This window comes from Phallusia mammillata, chromosome 6, assembly GCF_965637545.1.
Source record: "Phallusia mammillata chromosome 6, kaPhaMamm4.hap1.1, whole genome shotgun sequence".
Classification (NCBI taxonomy): domain Eukaryota; kingdom Metazoa; phylum Chordata; class Ascidiacea; order Phlebobranchia; family Ascidiidae; genus Phallusia; species Phallusia mammillata.
In genome coordinates this window covers 7,335,174-7,360,440 of record NC_137257.1, presented here as the reverse complement: position 1 = coordinate 7,360,440, position 25,267 = coordinate 7,335,174, and the positions used below count along the sequence as shown (strand labels likewise).

The following is a 25,267-nucleotide window of genomic DNA, read 5'->3' as shown; positions in this document are numbered from 1 at the left end:
AATCGCAAAACTTGCTTTTACACAGTTTTCGTTCGAAATGTTACAATTAGTAAAGAAACTTCTTTGTTTGCTCAACGCTGATTTAAGTTGTTTCACTTTATCTTCTCGATGTTTGTCTGCATAGCCGCTGTACTTTTCACTGTGCATCGTTTCATAATGCCGACGCACGTTGTACTCTTTCATCACAGCTATTATTTGATGACAAACTAGGCATTGTATTTTACCATTAACCACAGTGGCAAAATATAACATCTCCCATTTTTCTTGAAAAACTCTCCTTTCATCTTCAACCTTCCTTTTCTTGGAAATAGAACACATTTTCATACAAAGTTTATCACAGCTTTGGTAACAGACCAAAATACTCTAACAAACATAAATGTGCTTAGCAATAGTGAAAGAATAACCTTTACTGTTAGAATCTGCCCAACTCACAATGCGACAATGACGAAACAATAGGCTGATTATTACAAAAACAAGCCAAAACACTTTCTCAGTTAAAAACTTACTTTTATTTCTAGCCCTTCCGCTGGCGGGGAACATTATTAGGACCAGAAAAAAAAACTGTTCAAATTTCAAAAACGCTTCGCGGGCCGCACAAAAGGACGTGGCGGGCCACATGCGGCCCGCGGGCCGCGTGTTTGAGACCCCTGTGATATGTCATGATTCGTATCACTGCAAAAGATTTGTCCAAAAACGTTTGTTTTGTTTCGTATGAAAATTTCATTTTTCGATTGTCCTTATTTTTGGTTTCAAGTCGATGGCAACCCTGCTCATAGCATAATTTCCATCACCATTGTTCTCAGCATTTGGTTTTTACGGTGGCCCAGAAGTGCAAAACACAAAAACCGTGACACGCACCCCAAAGTCAGAACACAAAAACCGTGACACGCACCCCAAAGTCAGAACACAAAAACCGTGACACGCACCCCAAAGTCAGAACACAAAAACCGTGACACACACCAAAGTCAGAACACAAAAACCGTGACACGCACCCCAAAGTCAGAACACAAAAACCGTGACACGCACCCCAAAGTCAGAACACAAAAACCGTGACACACACCAAAGTCAGAACACAAAAACCATGACACGCACCCCAAAGTCAGAACACATAGACCGTGACTCACAGTCCTAAAGCATGGACGTGCTGTATGTGCAATTATACATCGAAGTACGTGTGGAGGAGTCTTCCGACAAATAGTTTTTGAGTATATTTATATTGCTTGGCTAGAAAGAAAAAAACATTTTATTTGTTCTTCTTTAGCATATTGTATTTTTATTTTATGCACCAATTACAGCAAGGTAGCAAAATGTTTTGCACATGTGGAATTTCTTTAAAAGATGATTACAAATTTTGCCCTAATTGTTCAGCCCCAGTTGCTACAAGCTCGCAAAATGATGAGTCTTTAATATCTTTTGAAAACTTTTTAAAAAGAAAATCTCGTGAACGCCAGTCTCAGTCCTACAGGGTCCTCAAAAAAGTGAGAAGTTCAAATGATGAAATTGTAAATATTAATATAGGGTTGATGGAAAAGGATGGAGAAAGTGTTTCTATAATTCGGGGCAAAATGTTAGGCCTTCGGGTTGTAAAAAGTGCAGCAGCTGAAAGCATTTTTGAACTAGCAATTAAGAAAAGGATAGACTATGATGCAAGCTTCGGAACCAGTCACAAATATTTTTTAGCCTACCCAGATGGCCGAACAGTAGCTAAAATGCCAGGTAGTGAAGAAGTCTTTACCATTTCTAAATACAAAGAAGAAGTGGGAAAACCATACCAAAGGATTTGTTTGTATCTTTGCACAGATAAACGTAGCTTATCAAGTGAGGATATTGGGACAAGCCGTAACAAAGATCAGGACATTACTAAATTTATTGAGAAGCCTTGTTGTTCAAATAGTGTTAAAATGGGAAGGTGTCCAGTTTGCAACATGAAGACGCCTCTAACAGAGATTGAACAGCATGTAGATAACTGCCTGAACAAAAAAGTGACACCATTTCAGGAAGCAAGTAGCCATGACTCACCTTCTGGCTCTGAAAATGAGTCAGCTGGGGAAGAACACCCCAAAACAAAAGATGAATATGGGATCAAATCAAACATAGTATTGGTTTTACAGGAAACAATAGTTGATGAATCACAGACCTTACAGATTTCTGTTAGGCGAGGATTTGCTTTCTATGATTTCAGAAGTTTTTTTAAAAAGAAGTGGAATGCATCCAGACAAAACCAGTTGTATAATATAACATTTCTGGGGGAAGCAGGTATTGACACAGGTGGTGTCTCCAGAGATTTTTATACAGGTAATATATTACAAATGAATATGTATTTTATATATATGTATGCCAAAAATGTTTGGAATTGGTTAACAAAACAATTTGGTTGTGTGTATATATGTGCATACATTTATACGTGTATATATTTCAAAACCTGTTTTTTTAATAGTATTTTCGGTGTGGTAATTATTATTTCCTCATGCTGTTTTTAGAAGCTTAAAACGATGTAAAGAGTCAGTACTTTGCTGGGGTAGACAGTGATGGCTTAACTCCTTCATGTGGACTAGTAAGCATTGCAGATGGTACTATGCAGAGCATTGGTCATTTGTTTGCTGCAAGCCTTCAAAATGGTGGTCCAGGTCCAGGATTTTTGGCACCATGGGTATATAGGTATTTGTTTGGAGGAATGGAGAAAGTTCTGAAACTTCTACCTGGGAAACTTGAATCGAGCCTACAGTTTTCAGATTTATACACCAAGGTTTGAAAATGTGCTTGTTTGATCCAAGACTATGTGATGACTAGTCTGAACTTGTCTTTTATCCCTAATTATACAGTGAATGGTAAAGTAAAGTTTATTTTACTTGTTGACCCTTGACATAAACTTGGCTTATTTTCCACAGCTCAAAAAGGCAGACAATTGTGGAACTGTGATTGAAATTTTGACATCGGACATGGGTTATGATGTGCTGGAGTCCATTGGATATAGAGGGATTCCTTCCAAGGCAAACTTAAAAAACAGAACAGAAGTGTTGCAGTAAGTAAAAAAAGATTCTCATTTTTTTGCTTTCTACTTTTTGTAAAAGAAAGTCAGTTTGTTGATCTTAGTTGTTTATCAGCGTTTTTGGATTGATGTTTTTTTAATTTAATGGCACAAGCATTGAAACTGTTTAACAGGGAGCCTCTTTGAGGGTAAAAGCAATCCCCAATGTAATATGTATGTTTGTTTACTGTGTATTTGAAGGTCAATATACATCAAATCAATTGTTGAGCCATTGCTTCCACCTTTGGATAGCATTGCAAATGGTCTTAAATGTTATGGAATTTCGAAAGTGGTAATGAGGTATATCGAAGATTTCTATACAGTGTTCTGCCCATCCCCACTGTTCAAATGGGATTTTGAAAAATTTTTCGGGATTCTTTCTCCTGTCTTTTCTGAAAATGGTTCAACAAACCATGCACTGGAAATAACTGTTTACAAACACTTTGTTGATTTTGCTGAATTGTGTTATTTTGATGGTAAGGTATATTGTTTTAATTTGCAGAGGACTGACTAAAAGTAACCTTGTTTTAATGTTTTAATGATTAGATGCTTTTCCTGTCACACTTGGTCAGTTAATGAAGTTTGTCACAGGAAGTCCGAGCTTGCCTCCCCTTGGGCTACCAAAAGGTATAACTGTGGAGTTCGTTCATGGTTGCCAAGATTTGAAGAATGGTATGAAATGCAAGTGCCTACCGAGTGCAAGTACTTGTGCTATTGCTCTTAAAATTCCTGTTCACATTGCTGACATTGACAGCATGAAAGAGTCTTTTTTACTAGCAGTAAATTGTGAACCAGGATTTGGGTGTGTTTAAAGCATCTAGCTGTAAGGATCGTATGGGAGCACAACAGTAGTAAGGGGACACATATTGTTTTTGTCGGTATTGTTTTCTGTCTTATGCTGGTACTACATGTTTGGCCAAGAAACAGTGCTTCAAATTTATTTAAATATTCACAGATGTTATTTATTTATCCATATTTGATCCTCCTGAAGTTTGACAACGAATGACTTGACAACAAGGGTTCACCCAGGCCCCCAAAACATAAAATTTTTAAGACGGTTGTACTGACCAAAGTTCATGATCTAGGAGTTACATTCTTTGTTGTTTGTTGCAATGTAAGGTATACTAAAGAATTTTGTACCTTTAAAATAGTTTTACCCATTTTAACCCCCTTGACCCCAAAATATTCAGTTCTGTCTAACACTGGTTTGTTAAACGCATTTGAGCAAAAAAGAGTACTTTATACTTATTCAAATTTACACACATGTTAGCTTTTGACCCTAATTTGATCATCCTGAAGATTGACCGGAATGACCCAGCAGTTCACCTACAGCCCCCCAAAGTGAATGTGTTAAAACGGTGATATTGATTAAATACATGATCTAGAAGTTTTGTGCTTTGTTGGTTGGTGCAATGCAAGGTATTTTAAATAATTTAGTAACTTTTTATTGGATTCACCCTTTTAACCCCGAATTAATCGGTTTTAGTTTTTCCAATCCTTTAGGTCAGAAATGCAAGTCCGTTATATGTGCTAAAACTATAAAAAATGTTTGCAATGGCTCAATAGCCGAATGGTTACCATAACACTATTACTGCCCATAATATGTGTACGCTGGAAAGCCCTTGGACGTAGTTCACTGGTTTACACCCGTTTTGCGAGGCAGACATCAGCACAGTAATGCTATGTGGTTTTATTAGATTAGCACCTATATTTCCAGTTTTAGCGAAGGTTTTATCTTGGAAGTGATTAACATTAGGACAGAAATATGGACTAGACAGAAATATGGACAAATCCTTAGTTTGGGTTGATGCTTTCTACTAATTATGGGTCCCCTTCCCTGAAAAGGACACATATTGATTTTACTCAAAATGTTTTTGTTTTTTTCTTCTTTTTTCTTCTACCCAAAGTTGTCCGACTCGTTTTTCCATTAAATGTTTGATGGATTTGGCTGAAATTTACACAGATGGTAGATATATTCATGTAGATGTGCATCCCACTTTGTTTTTGTTGATAACCCCAGTATTTACCCCGCTAGCCCCTAAAATGGGTGAGTTTTTAAACAGTGTCAGAATTGGCTGAAATTTGGATTTCTTGTATATTATGCCATTTATAGGTGTCAATTGTTGTGTTCAACCCTGTAGTCCTAACATTTACCCCACAAGCCCCTAAAGTGTAAAACGTATTTGTATGGTACTGGGCACCACAAACGAAAGATTTCTTTGGAGCAATAGTGTTACAAGGGCAACTAGTTGTTTGTTGCTCGTTGGTGGGTTTCTTGGTGGTCGTTTTTGCGCGTAGGGGCTTGTTAACAGCCCTACGACGTCAGAAACATTATCGGTTGTTGCTCAAAACACCTCTAGTGGTCAAAATTTTAAACATTGGCGGATTGGGCTTAAATTTTGCAGTACTATTGATTGAGTCATTGTGGTTTTTTCTGTTTTTTAGTTTGTGTGTCGAACCCAATCAGTTACCCTACTAGCCCCCTAATATGGGTCAGTTTTTAAAACGTTAAATAGGACATACTTCAACCAATATCTGGGGTGAATCTAATTTTATAGTTTGTATTCTACATAGGATTATTATTTAAGCCCAGTGCCGATCACTGTGTTTTACCTTACAACACCCGACTTTTGCATGGTTATCTCTTGAAATTCATTATCTACAACTTTGCATGTGTGGGGACCCATGAGTTTTTGCCTGCAGAAACAACTAAAGTTATAAAAGACGGTGACTAATATGGGACCCAATACAAAATAAGCATAGGAAATATATTTATGTTTTAAATTAGGTTATAGTGTATATGCAAGGGCAATATGTGCTAAGCCACCCTTCTAGTTTGTCCTAAAAACACTTTTTACATTACTAATTCGTATAAAATGTGTGTGGGGACCTATTTGTTTTTGCTTGCAGATCAAATGGTGTAGATAGTTATTTGATAAAAAGGGTACGCAATATATAAAATGGAAACATATAGGAAAGCCACCTTTCTAGTTTTTTTCTTTTGTTAATGTGTTATGATGTGTATGTTTTTTTACCTGGCATGGTATTTTGGTTTTTATCATGTTTATATACATGTGTCCTCTGGTAATTTCTGTGATTTTGCTAATAAAAATGAGAAAATGAGTCTTCCATTTTGATTTGTATTTACGTTACACGTCACTTTGACCATTTGCAGTAGAAATGAGAAATTGGTACAGCTGAAGGCCTGCACTCCAATTGTCGGGAAGTTCTTTATTGCAGTTTTCCATAACGTGTGCGAAATATTCATGACCGACATTGGGGTTATTCAACGGTTCGCCTGGAAGAGTATTTTTGACGTTGTTTACCTGTTGCTCCCTAATCTGCGTCAGATAATCAGTTGCACCATTCAACTCCGGAAGGTAGTACATCTGATCAGGTCTTCCAGCAACCGTATCATGGCGTGACTTTCGTATGTAGTGTGTGTTCCATGAATTTGAAACATTATCCAGTTCTTTTTGAATAATTTTATGGAAGCAAAACCACAGGGCTTCGACCTCAATTTGATTCCCAGCGTTGAATTTATTTTGTGAAACCAAGTCTTTAAAGAAATTCATCCACCATGTTGTGCAGATTCGCCGCAGGTAAGACCACCAACCCTCAATTCTTTGATTGTGAGTTGAAGTCCCGTAAATATGTGCCCGCGTCGTTTGACTAAAATAAGATTGGGCTGCGGCCACCATTCCGTTTTCTGTCCCACAATCTGTCCTAACGCGTTTGGGATAGCCACCAAACCGACCAACAGCATGTAGAAACAGCTTCACTATTGTAACAGGATTGTTGTTACTTTTTAGCACTTGTAACCATAGAATTTTTCTGCTCCATCCATCTATACAACCATGAATTGCAAACCCATACGGCTTTAATTTGTCGTATCCATCGAGATGCCAGCAAAAGTTCGGCCCCGGTGAACAGTAGCGCCTCCTTTTTAAACGCCTTGCACGACGGACTGATGAGCCGATCGGGTCTAATTCTTTGAGCAAAATCGCAACCTGGTTTCTTGTGGCGTAACACCCCTCCATTCTCAAGGAATGCCACATGCTTCTGTAGCCAAACATACAATTTGACGTGGTCAATTTTTCTGCTATTCGCACCCGCACAGCAGCATTGCTGGTTAACAGTTTTTTTCGCTTCAAACCATACAGTTTCAACCTGCTTTTCAAAGTCCGTAAACTTATTTGTATTTTATGGTACTTCCTTAGGAATTCGCGGATGGTGTTGTACTGAAAACCACGGTTGAAATAAAAGGTAACGGCAATTTTAGACCAGTTTAACTTTATTGAACAACCAGGGCAAAATACGAACTCCACTTGCAACAATTCAGAACATTCGCACTTAAACTGGACATCAGACATAGCGACATTGCAGTACTGTTCCATGGTTGTAAAATAAACGTTATAGTGTGTTGCGCCTTACGCAAACTGTTCGTTACTTGATTTGTTACATAATAAAGTCCATTATGATGTCATATTGGGTAGGCTACTGTTCTTTGGAAAACGTAAAATCAAGTCGCTTTTATATGTTCTGACTTCGGTGCGTGCCACGGTTTATGTGTTCTGACTTTGGGGTGCGTGCCATGGTTTTTGTGTTCTGACTTTGGGGTGCGTGTCATGCTTTTTGTGTTCTGACTTTGGGGTGCGTGTCATGGTTTTTGTGTTCTGACTTTGGGGTGCGTGTCATGGTTTTTGTGTTCTGACTTTGGTGTGCGTGTCATGGTTTTTGTGTCATGGTTTTTGTGTTCTGACTTTTGGGTGCGTGTCACGGTTTTTGTGTTCTGACTTTGGGGTGCGTGTCACGGTTTTTGTGTTCTGACTTTGGGGTGCGTGTCACGGTTTTTGTGTTCTGACTTTGGGGTGCGTGTCACGGTTTTTGTGTTCTGACTTTGGGGTGCGTGTCACGGTTTTTGTGTTCTGACTTTTGGGTGCGTGTCACGGTTTTTGTGTTCTGACTTTGGGGTGCGTGTCACGGTTTTTGTGTTCTGACTTTGGGGTGCGTGTCACGGTTTTTGTGTTCTGACTTTGGGGTGCGTGTCACGGTTTTTGTGTTCTGACTTTGGGGTGCGTGTCACGGTTTTTGTGTTCTGACTTTTGGGTGCGTGTCACGGTTTTTGTGTTCTGACTTTGGGGTGCGTGTCACGGTTTTTGTGTTCTGACTTTGGGGTGCGTGTCACGGTTTTTGTGTTCTGACTTTGGGGTGCGTGTCACGGTTTTTGTGTTCTGACTTTGGGGTGCGTGTCACGGTTTTTGTGTTCTGACTTTGGTGTGCGTGTCACGGTTTTTGTGTTCTGACTTTGGGGTGCGTGTCACGGTTTTTGTGTTCTGACTTTGGTGTGTGTCATGGTTTTTGTGTTCTGACTTTGGGGTGTGTCACAAGATTTGCGTGTGTCACGAGTTTTGTGTTTTGCACTTCTGGGCCACCGTAGGTTTTCCAGTCCAACCCTTTGCAAAGTGAATGCCACCCGAAAACAGCCCACCAGCTATTTGCAAGTAGAAATTGGCATCTAGATATCCTCCTTCCAAATCAGAAACTGAAAATCCAGTCATGGCGGCTACGACAACACTAGAAGCACCTTCATAACAAAGTAAACTTAACTGTTTTCGGCAAACAAGTATTACTGTTTTTAATCAAGCTTAGTCATTAGCTTATTAAAAGCTTATTCTTATAATTAGGCCTACACAGAAACTTTGAGTTCGCTCATGTACAAAGTATCTCAATTTGCACTGTATGTGTTCTTACTGTTGGAATCAAGCCAAAAAACTGCTATTCCAACAAGCATTTTGAATTCATTTTTTACACAAAACGGACGTTGGTCTCGTTTGGTTTTGGTATGTATGTGAATGTTGGTCGTATTATATTCTTAAGTACAATTTACGATTACTTATTATTGTTATCAACGCGACCAGGTACCATACTTTACGACACAGTAACGTATAAGTCATAGTCAGGACACATGATGCGTTGTACTGAAACAAGCTATGTGGACTCCTCCCCGCTGGAAAACCTATAGCCTCCACCATTTAGACCAGTGGTTCTCAACCTTTCGTGGATGTGGCCCCCTAAAAGTAACTTTTGGGCCTCGTGGTCCCCTTCAAGTAACCCTGTAGGACCTGTGGACCCCTTAAAAATCTGAATGACAATCTCATGTTGGAATTCGGTATTAATTTCGGCTTTAAACAGGTCGAATAGAGTAAACAAGAATCCGTAATCGTAAACAACTTCAATGTAGACGAATAGTATGTAAAACAGTCGATTAAATTAGGGAATAATGTTAAAAAGAAAATGGCTTCTAGCGGTTGTTTCTGGTGAATGTGGTCCCCTGTCATGGGCCTTGGTTGAGAACCACTGATCTAGACCAAAACAAACTTTTCTAAAGCCTATGCCATGTCGTATGGTAACACAACACCTGGTGTAACAGACTATCACTTGTGTAACGATTAGACTTGCTTTCGATTTTCTGGACTTGTATATGTTTGGGAGAGAGGTCGTGTTATTAGTAACATAAGTGAGTTAGTGAGATCGAGTTACCGGTAGAATAGTTAGTCTTTGCCAGCTTAATAAGCGTCTCGGTAACACACTGGCAGTCATTTGCACAACCCTCTCCACATCCGTACAGCAGAAGTATTGTATACAGGAACGTAAGCAATGAGGAAAAAGTCGTCAACAGAGAGAAAGCGAAAATTCCAACCATTCCTGAAACAAATAAACACGATCTTAAGCCAGTTTAAATCTTAAAAACTCAACAATTAGTTTGAAGATAAATTGTATGACTAAAGCTAATAAGCTGGAATATTTAGAAAATAGGTTAATTACGGCCTGAATGTTAAAAAAGCCGTAGGCCTAAAACAAAGGCTAAGGGGTTGGTATTTTGTATCCCTAAAAAAGTCATTTGTTTCAAGAAAAACAAAAATGCTGCACACTGCCAAAATTGGTCTCTTGTTTCAAAATCCAAATACAAAAACGAATTTTACTCAATGTTTTAAAGACTGCTGTAGCCTGGCCATTATTGGCAAGAGAACAGGCCTGTTAACCATGTTCCCAAAGAAAATTAATGAGTACTGACCTTCTCGATTCGAAACAATTAAGGTTTGGTTGATAATGCTTTCGAAGAAACCAATTTGAACTCTCACCCAAGCAGATTCCGTTACAGTTTTTTCATTCTTATGTTCTCAATTTAGGAAGTTTTCCGCGACTTGGCTGGAAACAGATTTGTGTTAGAACCACAGCCGATCGCAAATGTTAAATACTATTCAATAAATATGATTACCTGGATATCTCCCCGACGATGATATTTGGCATTGCAAGCGTCAAAACGCACGAGGTAAGTTGTCCTGCAGCTAAAATTACTAAAACAGTTTGTTTACATTTTTGCTTGGCAACGTTTTATTCCTTTTTCAGTTGAATTTTTGGATACTTACGAAGACTAAAAAAAATCAAAAAATTATCACAACGTTTTATGAGGGGCACGTTTTGTAGTTTCACAGATGCCACGAAAACGAAATTACGTTAGGGCATTTATATGCAAAAGGTTTGAATAGCAACACTATGTACGAAAGTATCTTCTTTAATATCAAAAAAAGAGATCACAAAAGTAAATCATAGTGCAGACGTTTCGACAAACGCTGTTGTCATTACCAGTGCAGCTAAAGCTGTAAGTTTCAAGATATTCATCTGTAAACGACCCAAACATTTCGTATATTCTCAAATGCAAACAGGTAGTTCCAATTCAAGCTAAATAAGTTTGCATCTTTGCAAAGCCACTGACTGGGTGGAGTACAATTGGTATTGAATAATGTTTGTTAGCAAAATACTTAAGTTCAAATTGCTTTTAATTCCTACGCAGATGTTTTCCCCTATAGCGCTTACCTATAAACTTGCCACAAATTAATCACAAACTAATTTTAAAGTATCGAAAAAAATACGCCTACAAATATACTGTACATGTACAAACTACAATTAAACTTAAACAGACCCAGTATTGCACGTCTATGGAAAGCTAACCGAATAAAAATTATTTTGTAAATCTCAAAAAAGACTGATGCTCCTCTTAGGCTGTTTTTCCACAGCTAACAAACCAGTCACAACCTATGTACCAACTGGTAAATGTTGGTTTGTTTTTTGATTTTTAATTCATGGGGTTCGAACCCAGGACTCTCCCGGGGACGAATCCCGATCAGGGTTTTTTATGTCTGTATATGGGTCAGGCGCGCCAGAGCATTCGGCCAAGTTCCTGCCCGATAATGTAAGTTATATTGCTCTAACTGAAATGCAATGGTATAACAAATTAAGTGGACAAGATTTTGGTTATTTTTATCCCGCTAGGTAGAGCCTCAAACACCATTGAAGTGCAACTAATAGTAGTGTCCTGGGTTGTACTCTCTATAAATTTGCGTACATAGGTTTTAGCCGTATAAAGATAAATTTTGTTGTTTTTACAGTAATTTACATCATACGGAAAAAATAAAAATACTCTGGACTTCGTCTGTGTCTTGCTTTGTGGCAATTATTTTTTGCTAGGATATGTCTTACATTTAATAGTTTTATCTACCTTAGAAGTGTAAATACACAGCATTTCAATTGTAACTGTAATTGTAAACTTTTGGCGGCTGAAAAGTAAAAACAACACGAAATATCATCAGGACATTCGTTGTTGCTTGAGTATAACATTTAAAATAAAAATACTTACACGAAAAACTTTTCCAGCTATTTTCCCTTTTTATGGGTGTAAGTAATGTCAGGAAATTTCGGCGTGAAAACCACTAAATCGGTAACTGTGTTTTATTTGTTTAGCAAAAGCAAATGCATTTCGCTTTATAAGCATAATCAGTGTCTGAAAACAAACAGATTTAATGACCCTGAATCGTCGCACCTCATTGCTTTACTTGAATGGAGATTTCATTAATAAGAAAATATTTACCATGTGCAAGTATCGTCGCAATTAAACAACGAGTAAAAACTGCCGTTTCATTGCAAACAAGAAATATACACTTGAACTTCTCATTTATACTGCGTGGACCAGCTTTTGCGGTTCTGTCCACCAACGCACCAAGTGCATTCACATTTATGTTTTCTAACTGTGTTTTTAGTCTTTTTACGTGTCGAATGAAAAGATCATTAACAAAACATTTTAATTTGTAGATTTCTATTAATTTCATGCTCTCAATTGCATAATTTAAATATATCTACAATGGGCTAAAACAGGGATGGGGAACCTACTTAGTACTGCGGGCCGCATGAATTGCACAACAGTTTCGGGCGGGCCAAATATTTATTTATTTTCAAATTCCGAGTAAAAATACCCAAAGCACACAAGTGGTTTTATATTTTATCGCTCCATATTTGATTTTTTCTTTGCTGCTACATGTTTGCAACAAACAAGGCATACAGGTTTATCACTTATTTCGCCAAAAAATAAGAGTTAAAACACCCTACCTCTATTACTGATCTAAAACTAACAACACATGACAAATGATTTGTTACTGCAAGGAGAGGCAATCCAGTAACTGTTACGTCACAATCATAGCAAGCGGTTGAATGCGTGGCATTTTTTTGTAAGTTTACGTCATAATGTGGAATGGAGAGATATTGAATATAAATTACCAAAAATGTCGAAGCCGAAAAGAGCATCAGCGGGATGTTGCCAACAGCGACGCAAAGAAGTCGGCCCTGTCCAATCACGCGGTATCACAAGGCCACCGTATTGATTTCAATGCGGCTTCTGTTGTGGCCCGGGAGCCTGACTACAGGAAAAGACTATTTCTTGAGTCATGGAATATTCACCAACGGGTCAACACAATGAACATCAAAACAGACGTGATGCTTCCAGCGTGCTACAGGCACCTGCTTAAAGATTAGAGGGTCAATCATTTGTTATCGCGCGGTGTTTTCGTTGCGTTGTTACGTGCTTGCGTTCTATTCTTTTTTTCCTTTTTTCCTTTGTTTATCGTGCACTGTGCTAGTCGCATTCAGTGTTATTTACCCTGATGAAGACGACCTGTATAGGACGTCGAAACGTCGGAATAAAATCACATTTGCCAGAAGAGCTCTTTAAACTTGATACTATGCCTGGCAGCAATAGCTTATATATGTCGAAGTCATTTCTAGGAGATGTTTGTACATAAGCATTTTACTGTTTTTAGTGCTATGTGGTATACTTTAACGAAAATCCGACGCGGGCCACATTAAAAAGGCAAGCGGGCCACATGCGGCCCGCGGGCCGCAGGTTCCCCACCCTTGGGCTAAAACAACGCCCAAGTTTGTTTGTCAAGCAAGTAGTTTTAATTCTCAGCTTTTTGAACAACCTATCTTCCAAAATTATTTGAATTCGAAGTTATAACTTTTTAAGTTGATGCAACTGGTTAGGATTAATTGTCGTTCTTCTATTCACTTTTAAACAAGCACAAATCAATTTGTTCGGTCGTCAGACAACCCAATGTAAAACAAAATGCTCTTGTCTTTCGGCCTCAAAAATTTATACAAAACATAAGAGCATCACCAATGTTTTTTTTCCGATTATAACATTTTCGATTAAATAACTGTAAACTCCATCAGGAATAAAATAAAAGCACATGTCGGAAACAAAACCGAATTTTCCGTAGAATTCTGTAACGATTAGGCAAATTTTACCAGCAATTTAAAAGAGCCATGTGCCACATGATTAAGACATATTTACATTATTTCAGCCAAGGCAATTAATCGCTATTTTAGGTTTAAAAGCACAAAACGAATTCATCAGTAAAATCGAAAATGACTTTTGTAATATTAAAAATAATCCAGTTTTACGTTGGGTTCGGTATGCACTTCACCAGCGTTTCGGCCTTTAATCAAAGCTTTGCCGAGAGAGATAAGGGCTGAACATATCGCAGCACACACTTGTAGGTAAAAATTTGCTCCCACGTTTCCTCCCTCTAAATCAGAAGCTGAAAATCCAGTCATGGCGGCAACAATAACGCTTGACATACCTACACAAAACAAGAAAAGGTGCCGCATGTTTTCAAGGAAAACAAATTTTAGATTTTTACAGCCTAATATGTGGCCCCACTACGTCACCTCTATGAGGTAAAAAAGATCTTAATATAACTTAATACATTAGCAGGTTTTATACATTAACAAAAAGTCCTGAGTTTAACCCATCGTTATTGTTAATCAAGGGCAAAACTGCCAAAGACCTTGTACATACTTAAACATTCAAATGCGGACGTTTCGAAAACCGCTGTTGTCATTACTAACAAAGCGCCTCTAACAGCGATTGTTGCAATTTCTGCATTATGTCTTCAACCGCCTTATTTTTCATCAAGGTATTAATCAGAACGAGCTTATACAATGTTGTTGTTAATGTTGGTTGAATTTAACTTTAAACGTTGATTTTGAAAATGGTTTTAATTAGGTACAGCAGAAAAAAGGCGAACCCTAATATTGATTCTGTATCCCATTTGATTGGGGGTTAACAATTACCCACCAGTAGAATAATTACTCTTAGTCAACTTTTTCAATTTGTCGCTGATACACTTGCAGACGTTTCCACAACTTTCTCCGCAACTGCATAGCAGTTGTATTGAATAGATCAAGGTAAAAAATGAAGACAAGGTCGCCAACAAGGAGAAACCGAAAACTCCAACCAAACCTAAACAACACAATGGAACTTGAACCCTGGATGGCTCAAGATTAGACATAAACAAATGGTCAATCAGCCTAAGAATTTAAAGCCAGTGCTTATTATTAATAACTTATTAAAAAACAATATGCTTATAAACGGCAACACTCCAAGGCTTACATCAATTGTAGAAGAATATTCTTTAAAAATGTTTTGCACCCACCTTCCCGATTGGTATAATGTATGGTTCTGTTGATAATGCTCTCAAAGAACCCAATTTGGATTTCAATCATTGTCGGGTTTGTCGGATAATTGTCTTCCTCTTCATGTGCACCTTCCAAAAAGTTTTCGGCATTTTCTCTGCATGCATATTTATCTCGTAAGTCAGTGAAATGTTAATAAAGTGTTTAGGTTATACCAAAGCAAAACAAACAGTTTCCAATATTTCAATAAAAGAATGCTAAAAGTTTTAAGCGACAACTAATATTATATATCAACATAAAAATAACGCTACTTAGACACGATCCCCATGAACAATTCCGGCAATACCAAAGCAAGAATGCACAAGGCAAATTGCGCTGCAGCCAACAACACTAGACAGATTTTTTTTCCTTTTTCTTTGCACATTTTTATCACTGGTGAGGTTCAACAACAATAAATCATAAACATTTGATATGGCATAATCTTGCAGTTATTTTTACAAACACAAATTCAACCAAATGCATAACCTAAAGCTCATATTACAACATTACACGAATCGGCATGACAATAAGTAGAAGGCATTGCGGCCGGCCTATTTTAGTAATAGTTGCCGAAATCTGGGGAGCGTGCAATATACGTTGGGTGAACGTTGCAACCAGAAAAAGGCAGAATGCGACACGCATACAGGCGCTTACTAAGCACTTACACTTTTGCAGGACGGACGTTTTCAACCTACGTGACTAGGGCAAACCAAGAAAAAAAGGCTCCAGCAAACACACAAAACATCGCATATCTCCAGTTCTAGAGCAGGTGGAAAGGTAAATTTTCACACTTTTGTCAGCTTATTTTAAGTTACATTTTATTTTTTCCGTTTATTTTAAGTTACCAAAATCTTTTCCAAAATTTTTTGGGTTTTGTGGCAAGTACAGGTTTGAAACTTCACCTTTCTACCGGTTCTAAAACGGATGGTATGCGATGTTTTGTGTGTTTGCTGGAGCCTTTTTTCCGCGATTTGTCCTGTTGGGTCGGGTAAAAGCTATCCACACGAAGTATGCATTGCAGTTGTGTTCCACTGTCAACATTCTTAAACTAGTACTTGAATATAGCTGGTTAAAATGTTTTAAAATCGCACCTTTACAAAGCTACTGTTCTCATGCAAAAATTTGTCCCGTATGTCATTCGAATTGCAGTATAGCTATTTTTACCTCATTTTTTGACCAGAAGTGTCTTTTAACATGAAGCTTCGCAACATAAATACAATACGGTAAAGGCTCTTCTGTTGCGAAGCGTATTAAGTCCTCCAAAAACGGTGTTGTCTTTCACTGCGCGTTTTATCAAGCCCCAACTCGTAAAAACAACATAATCGATTTTGTACCATAATTCCTATTGGACGGTGCGGTAGTTTTATTTGATCACTGCTCTGAGCTGTTCAAATCCTTGTAATTTGTTTCTTTTAGTTCATTGCGTAAGTTTGGGGCCATAACCTGGCCAGGACCCGAAAAGACGTACGAAAACCGACGCCAACCTTAAAGTCAGTTTAAATACAACACGAATTAGGCTGAAGTTCAATTTACCAAGGTGAAAATACGAAACTAAAGTGGCCTGGTATAGAAACACCCGTATCAGAACCGCACTTTTGCTTACACAGAACCGCAAGTTCGGCCCAAAAAGCATTGGTATGTTTACAAGCATATTGGACATGCCATTAGGTAACAATTTCCAGTAAAATTCTTCAGCGTTTTTAACGGCATTGTTATGTTACAGTAAAAAGTTGCGTAGTGGTACGATCTGTTTTAAAACAATTTGGAATAAAATTGCAGAAGAAACTTAATAGTTTTGAACCGTTCCAACTTTTGCCCAGGGAACTGGACATAGATTTGAATAAAATGTTTACATTAGTTTTCTGGTTCGCACCAAAATAAACTGCTGGGACTCGTACTCAGTTTTGAAAAGGAAATAGCGTTAGTGTTGCAATATCTGCCACCAACACACGTGGGTGAATATAACGCATCCGATATAGACTGCCTCAGTGGCATTGTTTCTTCGTGGAAATGTTTAGTTTTGAAATAGAATGTGTGAATATAAAGGCGTGGAAACCATCATAAACATTTAAAAAAACAATATTAGTGCGTATGCAGTGGTGGGATTCAAATTTTTTGTTAGCCGGTTCTATTTCAAAAATAATATTTTTCAGCCGGTTCTGTTACAAACCGTCCATTGGCACTAACCAGTATTGCTAACCGGTTCGCTGATCTCACAAAATTTGAAACGGTTCTACAGAACCGGTGCGAACCGACTAACTCCCAACACTACATGTATATGTTTAGTAAAATAACAAATACTTTAACTTGTGCTATTGCTAAACCTCTGGCATACATTACAACATTTCTACTATAATTATACGGTAGCTGAAAAATACGTGTATGTTTATAGTAAGGTAGTCTCTTGTAGATTTAATTTGTGGAGGTAAAATGTTTTAGTTTCAGTTTGTATTTGTTTACGATTAGGAATGTTTGCCATACTTTTGTAATCTCAAAGTAACCACTTTTCTTTTTAGTAGGCCTACGTCCCCATAGAATTTTAGTAGGCCTACGTCCCCATAAAATAGACTACATGCAATATTCTAAACCAGTGGTTCCCAACCTGGGGTTCGCGGACCTCCAAGGGGTCCGTGAGATGGTTTCAGGGTGTCCATGGAGGCAAACATTTGTAGAAGCAAAAACAACAGTAACATTTTTGAATTCCCAAACGGTTTTTACAATCCTGCATATGAGTGCAAACTGTTTACCAAATCCTTGGATCAGGAAAACTTTTGTGACACAACACACATTAACAATACAATTTGTTGTGCTTTGTTGTAAGTTTTGTACACCAGAAAATTTATCTCTGTGTTGCATTGACTGCTACAGCACAGAAATTTATTGAGATTGAAGGACTGTGAAGGTTGAATTAAAACTCTGCCCCCAAAAGCGAAAGTATAATAACGTATAATGAAGTAAACGAAAAACACAACAAGACTAAATTACGTTGGGGGTCCGCGGACCCAAAAAATTTATAAAAGCGGTCCCTGAATACAAAAAGGTTGGGAACCACTGTTCTAAACCTTCAGTAAAAATTTCAGTTCTACCATTGGCACCGCCTCGCCATTGGAATAAACAACATATCCGGTTTACATTACCACCTTCGCATTGTTGGTAAATATATCTGACTAATAGAAAATCTAATTATCAATCTACATCAATAAAATAATATCTATTGTTGAGTTATCTGTAGAAGAGTAGAAACTATAAACAAATTTGAAAAAATTTGAAACAAATTTGTTTAAAAAAGAAAATGAAACACACCTGCCACGATTATTACTTATGTGTGAAGCAGTTTGATCCTCTTACGTTGTTACTTTAATACTCTAAAGCAGTTAGATCTTTTTGGTTTAAGCTTTCCCGGCTAAAGGTTTACAACTTGCACACCCTGGTATACTAGACATGTGTAGAATAAAGTACCCCGATTTTGAACATTAGATAAAATATTTACATAGTGTGTGCCAATCTTAAAATAAAAAAGATCGAAATACTTCTAAGCAAACACATCTAAATCGTGGCTGGTGGTTTTAGCAGAAGTGTAGATGGTGTGTAGTACTTTTTTTTCTTCATGTTCATTTAAAAAGAAAATTTCTACTAATCAGATTGATCAACTGCAGTTGAAAACGTAAACTGGACATGTTTAAAGTAAAACTAAATTTTGTTCTCTGGGTTTGTACTGCCAGAAGCCCAATCCTTTACCAAGTATAATGTACTTGGAAGAAAAATCGGCCACGTAGTTGCTCACTTACCAGGAGATTATCTAGAGTCACAGCCTTTTGCGCCTGTTACCCGTGCATTAAAAATGTATAAATAGCTATGGAACGTTTTGTGGTAAAAAAGATACTTGGTGTGATATAAGATTTGAGCAGCAGTAGAAGTAAAGTTTTGTTGTTTCACTGAACATGCGTGGTAAGTCTGCTGTTATTAAGTTACGAAGCGGGGGAGCGTGCCTTTCAAAACAAAAAAAACGTTTCATTTTGAAACCAAGCATTGACAAAAAGAAACAATGCGACTGAGGTAAGCTATATCGGATGTGATGAATCTCACCCACGTGCGTTGGTGGTAGATATTACAACAAAAACTGCTCTGCGGGTTGCGACAATGATTAATCATTTTCCTTTCCGAAACAGAACACGAGTTTCACCACTTGTTTTTAAGCGAACCACAAAAACTAACAAATGCGACTTAGTTTTCTATCAACGCCTCGGTACCGAGTAACCTTTATGGTTTCATCATCCCTTGCGGCACTATTAACGTATTTCTCCCATATTTATAATTCCAAATATGTGCGAACTTTACAAAATATGATCCATATATTATTACAATTTGCCAAAACCAAAAAACTTTTTGCTTACACAACAGTCAAATCACAATTCATTTCTACTATGTGATGACAAAATATACTGTTTGTTATACGCCAGTGGTTCTCAAACTTTTTTGACCGCGACCCAAATCTGAGTTTAATGAACATCTCACGACCCAAGCCCCAAACATTAAAAAATGTATTTTTTTTCTAAATTGCATGGAATAGAAAAAGACACAGACAATTAAAAAACAAATGATTTATTTGTTTAATGTGATTGATGAAACTGAAATTTTTCCTTCATAATATCTTCAATGTACGGCTCTATTTTTTATTCGGGAGACCACTTGATATTGTATATTCAGTGAAAGGTCTGTGATTCGACTTTTAACTGTGCTGTTCGATAACGAGACGGACTGCAATTTCGAGGCTACGTCGTCGCCGCACAGGAGTCTGGCCATGTAAAAATGGCTGCAGGCTGAACGAGCTCTTCACACGAGCTCGATTAGTTTGACAATTATTCTGCATAACGCAGCACACATTGTGGCATTGCAGCACCGTGATCACTGATAGAAGTGAATCCCCAATCTAAAAATTGTACGAATACTTACTCATCAACGCTAACTATTCCATCTCCACGTTCAGTTGCGCATGATTAACTTGTCCTATTATTTATGTGGTAATGATTGGTATATTTTCCTGTACAGCGTGGTCGAGTAAGGTGACTTTATTACTGCGTTAAGTAAATTCGTTTGTGTTCACTTAAAGCAGCAATAGAATTGAATTTGGGCAGAATTGAATCACCATGGCGCGACCCATTTTCTGACCCTGCGCGACCCATTAAGTGAACACAAACGAACCATGGCGCGACCCATTTCTGACCCTGCGCGGCAAACTTACGGATAGGTTCAATCATTGTTTGCAATAAAACAAGTGGTTCAATCTGTTCCATAAATTAACGGCTTAGCGCGAGCCTTTCAATTAACCTCAGGCTCGGAGTGCACAGCTAGCGGGTGCGGATACAATAATATGCAGTAGCCTATAAGTAGTTTTAGTTTGAAATGTATGTACCGGCGGCTGTACATCAACAAAAACTCAAATATATTTGGCTTTTAGATTCAAAGGGTTACTGATAATGCTTTCTAACTCTTTACTCAAAACAAATTTTGTGACTATATTTTAGTTGCTCCAGGACAGGTTGTAGTAATGCTAATAATATGAAGCTTTAAAAATCAACCGAAATAACAACCAGAAGTGAAGAAAAAAAAAGACTGGGATACGGTTGGGAACTAAATGTAACGTTAGCAAGTAGGTATTAAGTTGCTTTTATTGTTAATATTTTTATTAAACCTCACTCAAATACTAATTGCCCTCTTCTTCATCATTTTTCCACAATTTGCTTGAAACTTATTCGCAAATCCTTTTTTCGCCATTTATCGTTATTTGGCAAACTTTATCCCATGCGAGTTCTTACGTTAGTAGAATTTACTAAAATTTGCTAATTCTGAATTGATCAAATTAATTTTGCGCCTACGACAATCATCATAGCGATGCAGTTCTTGGCTACTAAAAATCTTCATTGGCTACTAAAAATTCGCAGAGCTACAAATTTTGTAACCTTTGGATTTTAGAACCAACAATGTACCAATGATTTTTACAAACGTCTGGGGTGAAACTCAATCTCTACATTGCTTCTGATAATGATCAGAGCATTGTGTCTTATTTTGCATATTTGTTCGCGCATATATGTGCAAGCTCCGTGAGTGCACGGAGCGACTAAGCTCGTGTGATTAATGTCCAAATAATAGAGACATGCGAAAGGTAATCAAATTGATGTCTGTGTAACGTCCCGTGAACGCGCCCCGGTTACAGCGCGGAACGTCACACGAGGGGGGATTGAAACGCGATTCCTAAAGGTCTCCAACAAGCAGTCCACACAGATAGGGTGTTTTGTAGATCTTATATTCAAACACTTTCAATGAAGAATGAAGAGGACGGTGGGAGGCGATAGAAACGATCGGAAACGAATAGGAAACGGTTTCTACAAAGACATGGCATTAGCACTGTGCTTTAAATGTAGGAATGTAACTTTAAGCTCACCAACTGTTATGGGAACCGGAAGAAAACAAATAACATGGGCGATCCCAGAAATCACTGTCACACACCTAAATACACAATAAAAACATGAGACCACAATATGCCATTATGACGTCATACACAATGCTTACCAAGCTATGTAGAGCAACAGTGTAGAAAGTCACGCTTCACGTGAGTATCGTACAAGAACGCTGCGTAAACAATTACAACTTTAGCAACTTGAATGAACCCAACTACACGTACAGTACGACTATTAAAAAAGGGAAATGACGTTTAGGTCATTGCAGTTTAGGTCAAATTCACAGCGGTTAGCATTCATTATGGTAATTCACAATATTGAGTCATTAAACACATATATACAAAGTGACTCACCATTAATCGTCAACACGACAATAAACAGCTTTTCTACAACAACCGACTCAGCACCGTGCTCCACGGAAGTCAGCAACGAAAAGAACTAAACCACGTTGCGTTATCACACAAAACTGGCAGTCCATTGTTACGTCACACAACGCACTAGGTTACAACACAAGTTGTAGTGAGGAAAAGCGGGAATCAATAGAAATCGGCAATTACTGGCAAATAAGATGTAACATACCCCCCCACAATGTACGAATCCAAGGAGTACATTTACAACATAACACACAAACATCGGCAGTAATTGCGAACACAAAGAAACACACAACTAATCACGCATCGCGTCGTCGCGGCATACCAAGCACAATTTTGCAATTGGGCGTCTCAATGCACCAGTGTGAGTCTTAACCACCACCTGGCGCACTACTCCCTTCCGATCAGGAAACACATCGGTCACGCGACCCAGGAGCCATTTGCTCCTAGGCTGATTATCATCCGCTACAAGCACAACGTCACCGACTGCGAAATTAGAATGTTCATTTGCCCACTTCGATCTGGGCATTAGCGTCGGCAGGTACTCGCGCGACCATCGCCGCCAAAATTGGTCGGCCAAGTATTGTACTTGGCGCCAACGGTTACGATGGTAACAGTCCTTCCCCGTAAACAGTCCAGGGGGCATATTCGGCGCTGCACGTTGCAGCAGTAGGTGATTTGGTGTAAGTGGCTCCTCATCCTTCGAATCGAACGTCACAGGAACCAAGGGACGAGAATTCAGGATGGCCTCGACCTCCACCATCAGCGTCATCAGTTTCTCATCGGACAAGGTCTGCTCCGAAAGCAGAGCGTTGAGGATTTTGCGCACAGAGCGTATCATTCGCTCCCAAACCCCACCCATGTGGCTGGCAGTGGGAGGATTGAAGCTCCACGCTATTTCACGTTGTTGCAGATATTTGTAAATCTGCCTTTGATTCCACCGGTTTAGTTCTTCGCGCAGGATGCGATGGTCGTATGGAAGAATCATCGGATGCTTCACATCAAACTCGACACATGCACGCTCGAGCCTTCCACCAACTCTCATAACTCCATCGACTAGAATTGGATTGAGCTTTCCAAGAGCTCTCTTTTTCTTTGGTAAACGAATGGCTTCGCCTTTGGCCTTCGACATCGCAGCGATAACGTCCGGAAAACTTCGTTTTTGAACATACTTGACGATCTCAAGCTCGGCAGCCTTGAGTTCAACAACGGTCAGTTGCCCAGTAGTTACTTTGTATTTGGCAGGAAATCTCCTTGACATCAACATCGATTTGAATCTAAGCAACCAGCTTACAGCCCTTTTCAGCCGATTGAGTGATGAGTATCTGGCTATGAGTCGATCCGTAGCGGACTCGCTGGCGACCAGACAAACGGTTTGAGTTTCTTTCTTTACCAAAAGAAATTCGATTGGCAATGACGACAAGTCTGGGCAGGAAGGCCATGTATCTTCTTGCTCCCAAAGAAACTGGGGTCCAGTAAGCCATCGGCTGGACCTGAGGAATTTATTCACACTGAGTCCACGAGACGCCTCGTCCGCTGGATTTACCTTGGTGCTGACGTGTCTCCATTGACTAGGCCGGGAAACATCCTCGATTTTGGCCAAGCGATTTGCAACAAACACTGGAAAGCGCTTATTGCAGTTGCGAATACTTTGAAGAACCGCAGTCGAATCCGTCCAGAACACGGATTTGCATTCGTCCAGTTGCAGCTCCTTTCTCACAAGTCGATCCAACTTGGCTGCAACAACGGCCGCCGTCAGCTCCAGGCGGGGAATCGAACATGTCTTCAGGGGGGCAACGCGTGCCTTGCCTATTACAAACGAGCAGTGAATGCGTCCTCGCTCGTCTACCATCCTTAGATAGGTCACCGCACCGTAAGCTGTAGATGACGCATCTGCAAAATGGTGCAATTCCGTTTTTCTCACCTTACCAAAATCGTGGGGCTTCACACATCTTGGCAGAACGACGTCTCCTAACCGCGGTAGTTGCTGCAACCATTTTGCCCACGATTCGGAGTCTTCATCGGAAAGAACGTCATCCCATCCCAGCTGCTTTCTGCAGAGATCTCTTTGCATCGTCTTGGCCACCACGACCACAAGCCAAGAGGGTCGTATAAGGAACTTACCACCGACAGGATTGACCTTCTGGTGTAGGCTGTAGGCTGCTTTACATCGATATTGAAACCGAACTCGTCCGACGAAACGTTCCATCGAACACCAAGTACCCTCTCGCAAGAGGAACCATCCACGTCTAGCTCCTTCACCGATTTAGCCCGTTCCTCCTCATCAATAGACGCGAGAACTCGCTCGCTGTTGCTAAGCCACTTGGTTAGCCGAAATCCCTTCTTCTTGAAAAGTGCACAAATACCTTTGACCAACTGAACTGCTTCTGCTTCAGTCGACACGGATTTTAAACAGTCGTCAACGTAGAAATTCTTTTCTACCGTCTCGACGACTTCATTTGGAAATTCGCTTCGCAAATCATCAGCGGCTTGTTTAAGACAAAAACTCGCACAGGAAGGGGAAGAAGTCGCTCCAAACAAATGAACAAGCATCCTGTGTGCAGTGGGCTTCTTCGACACATCGCCATCAGGCCACCACAAGAACCGAAGTGCATCACAATCTGTCGGCTTCACACGTATCTGATGAAACATGGCCTCCACGTCGGCCACAAGAGCTACCCTTTCCATCCGAAACCTTGAAAGAACTCCTACTAAGGAATTGGTCAGATCCGGACCCTGGAGTAAAGCATCATTCAACGACTGGTCGCGGTATTTTGCAGCACAGTCAAAAACTACCCGCACCTTTCCGGGCTTGTGTGGATTTGTGACAGGGTGATGCGGCAGGTACCATACTACCTCTGCAGACTGTTCCTCCTCTGGAACCTCTTCGGCATAGCCTTTTGCTATGTAACCCTGTACCGTCTTTGTATACGCATCGCGTAGCACGGCGTCGCGTCTCATGCGACGTTCCAAAGAACCCAAACGATTTAGCGCCATGTCCCGGTTGCACCGAAGCGGTTGTGCGTTCGGGCGCCATGGCAACGGCAACTCGTAATGACCTTGCTTAAATTGCACACTGGTTTTCATTTTATCCAAGACGTACCGGTCTTCACGCGACATAGGCATCGCGTCGGCGTTGGTATCTTGAAAGTCGGTCTTCCACATTCGCTCTAACTTCTCGTGCAGCGAATCATCGGCAACTTGAGTAAAGTTGACGGAAAACAAATCAGTTGACTTTTTAGAGACAGGTCCTGCCAATGCCCATCCAAGTGGGACCCTAAATGTAATAGGTTGCTTCGGTTTTCCTTTTCGTACCTCTTGCACGAGAAAGGCCTCTGGAACGTCCAGCCCGATCAGCAGCAAAGCTTCACGGCAATCTACCTGTGGGAATGACAGGTCTCTGATATTAGGCAGCGCATCCAATTCCGCGTTTCTCGGAAACTTGTTGGCGGTAATAGGCAGACAATCTGATCGGGCTGGACGTTCCAGAGGCCTTTCTCGTGCAAGAGGTACGAAAAGGAAAACCGAAGCAACCTATTGCATTTAGGGTCCCACTTGGA

The 25,267-nt window shown here is 39.5% G+C and overlaps 5 protein-coding genes across 6 annotated transcripts; 1 reads left to right on the top strand and 4 right to left on the bottom strand.

The window, feature by feature from the left end:
• The first annotated feature begins 864 nt into the window (after positions 1-864).
• On the top strand, positions 865-6,152 carry LOC145233422 (G2/M phase-specific E3 ubiquitin-protein ligase-like). 2 transcript variants are annotated; one of them, XM_080098143.1, is made up of 5 exons: positions 893-2,295; positions 2,481-2,746; positions 2,889-3,022; positions 3,230-3,504; positions 3,575-6,152. In XM_080098143.1, exons 2-5 carry the CDS (start codon positions 2,576-2,578, stop codon positions 3,838-3,840), a joined length of 846 nt encoding a protein of 281 aa, XP_079954269.1. In that variant the 5' UTR covers positions 893-2,295; positions 2,481-2,575; the 3' UTR covers positions 3,841-6,152. The 2 variants fall into 2 exon arrangements, with proteins under 2 accessions (XP_079954268.1, XP_079954269.1); XM_080098142.1 differs by lacking the exons at positions 2,889-3,022; positions 3,230-3,504; positions 3,575-6,152 and having other exon boundaries at positions 865-2,295; positions 2,481-2,568.
• Positions 6,153-6,177: 25 nt separating this feature from the next.
• LOC145233421 (uncharacterized) lies at positions 6,178-7,649 on the bottom strand. The gene has a single exon (XM_080098141.1). It carries the CDS (start codon positions 7,423-7,425, stop codon positions 6,178-6,180), a length of 1,248 nt encoding a protein of 415 aa, XP_079954267.1. The 5' UTR covers positions 7,426-7,649.
• A 4,598-nt stretch (positions 7,650-12,247) lies between these two features.
• On the bottom strand, positions 12,248-15,364 carry LOC145234698 (uncharacterized). Its single transcript, XM_080099425.1, has 4 exons — positions 15,151-15,364; positions 14,860-14,996; positions 14,502-14,666; positions 12,248-14,004 (listed from the first exon to the last, which is right to left on the bottom strand). Exons 1-4 carry the CDS (start codon positions 15,261-15,263, stop codon positions 13,805-13,807), a joined length of 615 nt encoding a protein of 204 aa, XP_079955551.1. The 5' UTR covers positions 15,264-15,364; the 3' UTR covers positions 12,248-13,804.
• Positions 15,365-22,002: 6,638 nt separating this feature from the next.
• On the bottom strand, positions 22,003-23,559 carry LOC145234165 (uncharacterized). The gene has a single exon (XM_080098928.1). It carries the CDS (start codon positions 23,557-23,559, stop codon positions 22,003-22,005), a length of 1,557 nt encoding a protein of 518 aa, XP_079955054.1.
• Positions 23,560-23,678: 119 nt separating this feature from the next.
• LOC145234164 (uncharacterized) lies at positions 23,679-24,872 on the bottom strand. Its single transcript, XM_080098927.1, has one exon. It carries the CDS (start codon positions 24,870-24,872, stop codon positions 23,679-23,681), a length of 1,194 nt encoding a protein of 397 aa, XP_079955053.1.
• Positions 24,873-25,267: the final 395 nt, after the last annotated feature.